Source organism: Mustela nivalis (assembly GCF_964662115.1).
Source record: "Mustela nivalis genome assembly, chromosome: 15".
Classification (NCBI taxonomy): domain Eukaryota; kingdom Metazoa; phylum Chordata; class Mammalia; order Carnivora; family Mustelidae; genus Mustela; species Mustela nivalis.
The window spans coordinates 16,164,179-16,173,410 of NC_139034.1; the positions used below are offsets into that span (position 1 = coordinate 16,164,179).

Consider the following 9,232-nt stretch of genomic DNA (forward strand, 5'->3'; position numbering starts at 1 on the left):
GTCAGCTCAAGCTGCCTAACAAATAACATCCACCAGGCGACTGAAACAGTAGACATTTATGTCTCACATGAGAACAGTTCTGGAGACTGGACATCTGGGATCAGGTTCTAGCACAGTTGGGCTTTGGAGAGAGCTCTCTTCCTGGCTTGCAGAGGACTATTTTCTTGTATCTTCACATGGCAGAGAGACTGCTTTGGTATCTCTTCTTATCAGATCCCAGTCAGATCGGGGTTTTACCCTTATGACCTCATTTTCACCTTAATGACTTTCATAAGGGCTTTATCTTCAAATATAGTCACATTGGGGGTTAGGGCTTTAGCATGTGAGTTTTGGGGGAGAAACAAAATTCAGGCCATACCATAAAGTCAGCTTACTTTCACAAAGATTAGCAAAATCAAAGACAGTTAAACTTCTAGAACTCAGCCAGACTAATCTCAGTGAGTTTGGTAAGGAACCCTGTTACCATAGGGTCTTGTTTCTGTAGAAATGATTCAGGACTGGAGGGGCTATGTATGGGGAAAGGCCTAGCTAGGGTCGGCTGAAGTAATAAGATTAACCTGACTTACTTTGTAGAGAGACTCTGTATATTTATTTCAGCAGGTCATCTTGTTTCCCTAACTGATACACCTTGAAGCAAATGTTAAAACTGTTTAGAATTTATTCTGTAAATCCTCGGTAGATTACTGAGTAGTTCAAGCGCCCATGTGATGCATTTTGTAGGAGGCATACCAGGCTCAGGTTTCCAGAGCCAACTGCCCTGGAATTGTTTCTTAAGGAACTATGAAAGCAGAACTAAATTTGATTAGGTTGACCTAGCCATCTTAGCAGTAAGCTTTGCTCCAATTAGAAGCCAGGTTAGCTCCCATACTATGCTTATTTGTCTCTATTCTTCCAGGAACCTTTGGGCAACAAAGCCCCTGGGATATTTTCACTCCTGCCTCCTGGAGCCACCCTAGAGTGCCCTGTGAAATTTTGACAGATCCCCAGAGCACACCTGCTCACCCAGTGCTGGGAGGGGATGTGGCTGTTCTGCACACAAAGGAGGAGGAACAAGACAAGGTGGTGGAGGAAAAGGCTAAGGTTGGTCCCGGCCCATCCAATTCACATCTTTGCATTTTGGAATTTTGTGGCTTGGAATACAAACTGCAACCTGAAAGAGTCAAGGAATGACCCAGAGAACCAAGTAAATACAGGGATTAAAAGTGTGTCCCTAGATCACGCTACCGACCAGAGCTGTGTTAGGGGTTGGGAGGGTAGGGATTGTTGGTCCATCTGTGGGAACTCGTCTCCTAGGGTCACTTGACTTTGTCCTCCTTTTGACCAACAAAAAGGTGACTGTCTGTGGCCTTGGACTTTAAGGAGAGACTTAGCATCAGGCTAAGCCCTGCAGTCACATCTGAGAAGGACAGACACTGACAATTCAGCCCCTTTTAAGACATACACACTAAAGCTTGGCTTCCTAGCAAGTGATAGGAAGAAATGATCGGGTTAGTGCCCTAGTCTATGAAAGTCAAAATTGGAGCAAGAGATTTTGAGAGGGCTCTGGTAGATGCAGTCTTGATTTAGAGCTTAGTGAAATATATGGATTTCCAAGAAACGCTTGCCCTTTAATAAATTGAAAAGAAGGTCATTTCATGAGCTATTGCTCACTGGTTATGTTACAACTCAAAGCAGAACACCTGCTCTGCCAGCAAAATAATGTGTCTCAGATTTTTCCTTGGCAGCCTCCTAGAATACTGATCACACAGTGTAACCTCGTTGCTGACTTTTCTGTAGAGCTTCAAACATACTCAAAATAGGAAATAAAGGGACCCGGCAAACATAGATCAAGAAAACCTTCTGTCTTGTCAGAGGCCTCTCAACATTGCCACGATCGTGTTCTCGTAAGCATTCCCAAGGTTATAAAGAGGTATCGTGGTGGCTCTCAGGAGATCAGAATGTGTCTACCCAGCACTATCGGTCTATTTAGAAATACAATAATTTCCATGTGCATTTGATATAGAGCAAATAAATGAGTTCATTAATTTTGATAGACCCGCAATTTGGAAACAAAAGCACAGAGGGAGGTGGGAAGAGAGGAAGGCCAGGATGAGGGAAATGTGCTGATGTGCGCAGAAGCCAGGCGGATGTTTGGCTGGAAGCAGTCCTAGAGAGAAATTCTGACTGCAAGTGTAATGTAGGAACCAGAAGGAGAGAGCTGAGGGAGGAGGGCAAAGCAAGAGGAAGAAGGAAGGAAGGGGAAGGGAGAGGCAGGGAGGGGAGGAAGGCTATTCGGTTCAACAGATCAAAATAGATAATTTACGCGATGTTTGTTCTCTGAGAGTGAAAGGGGGTGGGGCGGTGGACTCCAGGATTGACCTTGGTCTTGTGTAGATAAACCATTAGGTGCTTCTGTGTTTATTATCCTATCCGATTTGACTGCTGTTACCTCAGGAAACAGTCTGTCAATTCTTTCTAAGAGAAATACATGGGGAAAATTAAGAAAAGAATCTCAGCCCTTATGTAGTGTATTTGGGCCAGTCAATGGGAATCCAAACTGTGAAATTGCAGAATAAAGTGCAGCACTGTTTACAAGGTAGGGTCTCTTGAGTTCTGATCTCAACTTTACCTTCATTAGATGTGTAACCTTCACCGATCACTCCTATTAATCTATGGAATGAGAGAGGGATTAGCTGATCTGTGTGTTTTGTTCCAGCCCTAAAAACGTTATGTTTCTCTGAATGTCTGTTTTTGCAAAACTGAATGTGTTGATTGGATTCTGGGTGCCAGTAGCAATTCTTCCAGAATATCAGCATATCAAATACAATCACAACTAAAATAAGTTGACGGAATGCAGAAAATCATTCACCTGGAAAATATCTCGTATGAGTTGGTGGTTTGAAAACTTGAGTAAAATCTCAGGGGAAAATGTTCTTGTTTTCCAGCAGATTCAGCCAGGCTGGATCTTGTTCCAATATAGAAGATTCATGTAACTGACAAGTTATCCCTGTTCCCCATCACCAGTGTGACCTTGGGTTCTCAGTCCCATAACTGTTCCTTCTTCTTCCAGCCTGAAAAGACCCCTAATCCTCGCTTTCCAGAAGACCCGATCCCTGAAGTTGAAATGAAAGAAGACATAGATCAATGGTATGCATTTCGCAATGGCAGGTCAGCCTAATAGGAGTAGGCAGGTCGAAGTGAGGGCCCCCCTGAAGTAAGGCAGCCTTTTCTGGCTGAGGCATCCCACACCACTCTGTCATCAACATGGGTCACTTGTCCCTAAGCCCCCAACCTGTGACTAGAATGAGGTCACCATTCAAATCTCGCCAGTGTGATGTCCTACCTGCATGACTGGACATCCCGAGCCCCAGTTTTGTCTAGCCATCCCAGGTGGCCAAGGGCGACCCGTTGAGTTCTTCATCTTGAGCTCCATGGCTGATGTTGCTGCCTTCAAGGCCATGTGGGGCAGTACTCTCACTGTTCTTCTTGTAACCGCTCAGACTTCCTGAGGGTGTGGGGTGAGGATCCAAAGCTCTGAAAACATGGGGTACCCCAAAGGCCTTGCGTGCCCTCTAGTTTCCCTGCACTGGGATGTGGCTGGGTTCTACAGAGAAGTGAGATGAATGAAAGCGTCTCTCCAGTTCTGTGAGGTATTTTGTTCTCCAGGCCCCAAACCAACTGTCCTGGGTCCCAATCATCAAGGGACCTGGAAACAGCTACTCAGTGTCACCTGCTACTCCTTTCATCATGGGATTTAGATCTAGGCTGTGGGGGTGCATGAGTGATGACACCACCCTGACTTGCCCATTTCCATGGTGCAGTGGTTCCAAATCATCAGGAGCCCAGACCCCTTCTTTGTACTTCTGCCCAGTATCTTAGTTCTGGTTTCTGTCTTCACTATCATCTTATGGTACAAATAGCCGCAAGGGCTCCCCACTTTCCAAATAGTCTGAAGAAACAGAAACATGGAGAATAGATGTCCAGGACAAAAGGGAGGCACATCCCAGCCAGATCTGCTCCCTTCATGAACTTTTCCAGGAGGTCCTACATACTTCTGCTTACATCCTATTGGCCAGAACTTAGTCACATGGTAACACCTAGCTGCAAGAGAATTCAAAGAGACTTTTAGTAGGTGACTAGCCAATCTCTGTTCCAGTGGGTCAAATAGTAGAATGTTTCAGATGCTGTCAAAATCAGAAGGCATCACACATGGAAACCCTACCTTGTGTATCATGCCAGAAAAAAGTTGACAGCCATGAGTCTAAAGTTTGGTTAGAAAATGGCAAGGACAAGGGGTGCCTGGTTGTCTCAGTTGGTTAAGCGGCTGCCTTCAGCTCAGGTCATGATCCCAGGGTCCTGGGATTGAGCCCCACATCGGGCTCGCTGCTCAGTGGAGAACCTGCTTCTCTCTCTCCCTCTCCCTCTGCCTACTTGTGCTCTCTCTCTCTATCTCTCTGTCAAATAAATAAATAAAATATTTTTTTAAAAAGAAATGAAATGGCATAAACGAAAATTAGAGTTACAGGTCTGTCTTTGAAAACAGTATGACCTCAGGCAAGGCATTTAGACTTCCTGTTGGTACCCAGGATCTCCCAGGAGGATCTGTGATCTAAGGAGACGGTGAGCATGACATTGTGTTTGTCTGGAGACAGAAAGGAAGCAGGAGTCTCCATCCACAGATACCTTGGATCTTCATCATTGTCATCATGGGCGAGGGCAGAATCATCATCATTCTTTAAACACCTTTGCAGAACCAGCATGTGTTTTAGTTGCCTCTCCTTGGAGTGTTAGTCTGCCCAGGCTGCTGTAACAAAACACAAGACTGGGTGGCTTACCCAACAGACATTTATTCTTAGAGTTCTGGAGGGTAGAAGTCCAAGATCGAGGTTTGGGTCAACTCATTTCCAGGTGATGGACTTCTCACTATGTCCTCATGGGGTGAAACAAGAATCTCTCTCTTCTTCTTCTTCTTCTAAAGACACTAATCCTATCCTAAGGGTCCCATCTCATGACCTCATCAACCCTAATGACCTCCCAAAGACCCCATCTCCAAACAGCATCACACTGGGGTTTAGGGCTCTAACATCTGGGTTTTGAGGGACACCGCTCAGTCCATCTCCAGAGATGGCTCTGGGTGTGGGGTGGGACAAGGCTGCCAAACAACATAAACCAAGAGCACGAGGCAGCTGTAGGAAGATACCATCATGCTCCTTAGGTCCACGCCAAGAGGGGCAGCATGAATGTTGGCTCTGGACTCAGCATCGATTCTCTCTTTCTTTCTGCTGCAAGGCCACAAGAATGGAACCTTAAATGGGGATCTGTGAGCTGTGAAGAAAAGAGGCCAGAGTGGGGCTGATTAGAGAGTCCCAGCCAGGAGGGGAACCAGTGGAAATACTCTCATCCAGTTGGATGGACACAAGTTTGTTGGGCTACTTAAAAATCTATATTTTTAAAGGCAGAGAACCCTACATAAAATAGTAAATGTTTTATTTCAACTTGCAACAGTAAGACGTACATTTGTTCCCCGATCTTTGGATTTGGGGCCAAGACTTTCTCTTCAACTAAGAGACAAGTTCAGCACAGTCTTCCATAAATATGTTATATATGACTTTCAGTTTCTACTCTTTTTAAGTAGAGCAAGAACTGAAAGATACTTGCAAAGCAATATGAGCACAGTACCCTCCTAGATTTTTAGAATTTACCACACACTTTTAAAAGTTGTTCCATCTACCCTCAATTCAATATCACCCTTCTTCTTGTCTTACCAAAGAATTCGTCTTAGTTTTCACAAAATGAAAACTATTCACTCGAATTTCATTTCATATCATGTAAATTGATTTATATCCACAATAAAAGGTACCACTGGCATATAGGTTTGGGAACAAACACAGAGAGTCTTTGTTAAGCACACAACTCAACCCTCAACCATTGGGAGCAGATGTGTCATTGACCAGCCATGACCGGTGGGAAGCTGCAGGCATCAGACACGGTGTTTACAGGGTCAGTCAATCCATCATTTCAGTTAAGAGGGCATCTACCATGTGTGATCCTTTGAGTATCAAGAATGAAAACAAATCAAACTGATGCCTTTCTCTGGACAGCTTGGCTGTAGCATTGAGGACGAGAAGAAGAGAACACGGGCAGGAAGGAAGAGGGGGATGACCCTGTCATTGGTCTACCCATCAGATACCTCACCTGGACTCTCTCAGTGGGGCCTGCCTTCTCAAACAGCACACACCTCATCCAACACCAAAAAATGTTGGGGATCTTCCAGGTCACCTCTGATGTTTAGGCAGGAATTATTAAATGATCTTGTTTCATTCTCATAGCACCCTGGAGATGGACTGTGCGTTTTCCACACTTATAGATAAGGAAACTGAGGCTTGGGAGTTGCCCAAAGTCGAACCACTGGTCAGTGTAAGGCTGGCACATGGTGTCACCGGTCTGTGAAAAGACCAGACCTCAGAGAAGGGCTTTTATATGAGCATAGAAAGAAAGTTGTAGCTTTTTTTTTTCTTTTGAGGCAGTGGAAAGGGGGCAGAAGGAGAAGGAGAGAGAATCCTCAAGCAGACTCCCCACTGAGCATGGAACCCCAAGCGGGGCTCAATCTCATGACCCAGAGATCATGACCTGAGCTGAAACCAAGGGTCAGTTGCCTAACCATCTGAGCCACTCAGACGTCCCCCCGAAGTGTAGCTTTATAATGCTCTTGATAGGAAGTAGAAGCTGTTGGCAATGGGCAGCTGACCGTGGAATCAAGCCCCTTCCCCCAAACGCAGGCCAGAGTGATCGCACTAGTATTAACTAGCTGGGGTTCACTTGTACAGAAAGGGGTGAGCAAGTGGCCAGGAGTAGGGGCTTTCCGGGCTGTGTGGGGTGAAGAAAGTCTGGGAGCCGCAGACTGGGAAGAGACCCTTTACCAGGAAGGCGAGTGGGTGACTCAGTGACCATGCATGGAACAGAGGGAGGGAGAGGCTACCCTTGGACTCTCAGAGACATTGGTTGGGGGGGAGGGCTACTGACAGAGGCCACGGAAGCCAGGAAACAGAGAAGGGCACCACAGAGACAAACGCTGCTCTAGGGAAGGGTAGGCAAGTATACCTCCTATCCCTGATAGATGCAGAACATTCAGGCTTGGTCTCAAGACTTTTGCCAAAAATTGTACATGGATACTTTCAGGGCACTTACACTGCTCTCGGTTGGGCGCGGTGAGAATAGAAGAGTCTGTGACCCGAAGGAGTTCACACTCGGGGAAACAGGGGGCTTGTCTCCAGGCTCTAGCCCTTCGCCGCTTGGCTGTCCTCTGACAGAAGGGGTGCAAAGCATCGTGGAAACAGTAGTGCGGGCTTCCTGGAAGAATGATTCGTACTCAGACCTGTAAGTTGAATAGGACATAGACATTTGCAAGGGAACCTTTAGAGAAGGAAGAGCGGCTACAGCCTGGATGACTACAAGGACATTAAACTGAGTGAAATAAGCCAGAGGCAAAAGGATGAATCCTGAGAGAAACTAGGAGGAGTCAGTCTCAGAGAGACAGAGAGGCCATGGCCAGCCGGCTGGGGGGAGAGGGGAACAGGGAGTTGTAGTGTAATGGGGGATCGAGTTTCCATTTTACAAGATGCAAAGAGTTCCAGATATGAACGGAGGCGATGTTTGCACAACAGTGTGAATGGACTTAATGCTACACAACTACCTGTCGTTCACAATGGCTAATATGGCACAGGGTGTGTTGTGCGAATGGCTCGGAGTCTGGGGTGGGGGAGGGGGCGACCATGACAAGGACTTGACTATGAAAGGATTCTGAGAGATGGGAGTTGGAGGCTTTCCAAGGTGTTGAGAAATAAACAGGAGGGAGATGAGCTGCTGCGGAGGGTGGATAGAGGGGTGAGTGGAAGAGACCAACCTGCCCCTGGTATTGCTAATGGAAGCCGTAGGATGATGGCAAGGACCACCGGGCTGAGCAGGGGGCTTCCGTTTCAGCAGGAGGCAGCAGAGGGCTGAGGAATCCTCACGCTCACCTGGTTCTTTCCCTCCAGGCTGCCGCTGGACTGGAACCCGCCTTCCAGGAGAACATGTGGGCCGGGGTGGCCGAGCATCTACCAGACCCTCCGGTGCCATGAGGTCGCCTGCGTGTCCGCTGTCGGGGAGAAGCCAGACTTGTCTATTATTGGCTCGGATTTGTTTAACATAAATTTCCTCGCAAAGGAACAAGAAGGAGGGGAAGCTGCCCAGGAGCACTGATCACACAGCAGTTTCCCTGTCTGCGCTCTGAAGGCACCAGGTTGCTATTTTCTTGGCAAGTTCTTCTTTCCCAGTTAACCCAGATGTCTGAGCGAGAGCCCGTGTTGCCATCAGGGGCCAGGAAGAAAGACCGAGGAGTGATTTCGGCCAGTGTGGGCTTCCTCCCAAAGCAATTAGACCTTGAATTGAAGCAAACGAGTCAGATTCGAGGTGTTCCTTCCTTGGAAGCCAATATTTCATTGAGGGAAGCCAGGGCAGTGCCGACGGGCTGCAGCTCCAACACACCGCAGATATCACCAACCACCGCCATCCGCTGGTTGGGATGGGGCAGTGGACAGGAAAGGGAGGCTGCTGGGAAAAAACCGACAATTTCGAAAAGTTTGTCTTATACCAGGCAAGCCACGGTTAATCGCTGGAATGTATTATCTCCTTTATTCCTAATAAACCTCTATGAGTAGATACTATTAGTGTCCCGTTTCACCAACAAGGAACCTGAGGCTCCAGAGGTTAGACGGCTGGCTGATGGCTAGGAGTTAAGTAAATGACAAAAGAAAATCCAGAGTCCATGTTCTTAACTACCAACAATGTAGACCATCCGAGCTGAGAAAAGCAGGCTCTGGGAAAAGAATCAGGAGGCCGATTGCCCTCTCCTTTCCAAGCGTGGTCCTAGAACAGCCATTCGGAAGCTCTCAGCCCTCTCAGAGACCCTGACAGGGGTAGAAAAAGAATAAAAAAGCAGCTGCCAGTCACAGCGACTTGCTATGCCAATCTCTCCATGGGCGTCCTTCAACCCTGAAGCAGCCTAGGGAAGGTGCATCCGTGCTTTAGAGATGAGAAAACGGTCCTCAGAGAGATTATGGGTTTTTTGCACAAAGTCACACAAGCCGAAATTTTCAAACTTCAAACCTTAGGGTGGCCCCAGTCACCGGGCCTAAATCTCCACCCCTAATTCAAAGCCATCACTTTGCAAATGAGGGCAGCAAGGTACAGAGTACCGCAAACACAGGAGGTC

At 47.0% G+C, this 9,232-nt stretch overlaps 1 protein-coding gene across 3 annotated transcripts in view; it reads left to right on the forward strand.

The window, feature by feature from the left end:
- Window positions 1-8,681, forward strand: part of LOC309849153 (cilia- and flagella-associated protein 337-like) — a 131,873-nt gene extending 123,192 nt beyond the window's left edge. For 2 of the 3 annotated variants that reach the window (XM_082701468.1, XM_082701470.1), the window contains 3 exons: window positions 896-1,080; window positions 3,050-3,126; window positions 8,016-8,681. In XM_082701468.1, coding sequence (XP_082557594.1) covers window positions 896-1,080; window positions 3,050-3,126; window positions 8,016-8,220 — 467 coding nt within the window. In that variant the 3' untranslated portion in view covers window positions 8,221-8,681. The remainder of the gene's footprint in view (window positions 1-895; window positions 1,081-3,049; window positions 3,127-8,015) is intronic. The other variant, XM_082701469.1, reaches the window with a different exon arrangement.
- The last annotated feature ends 551 nt before the right edge of the window (window positions 8,682-9,232 follow it).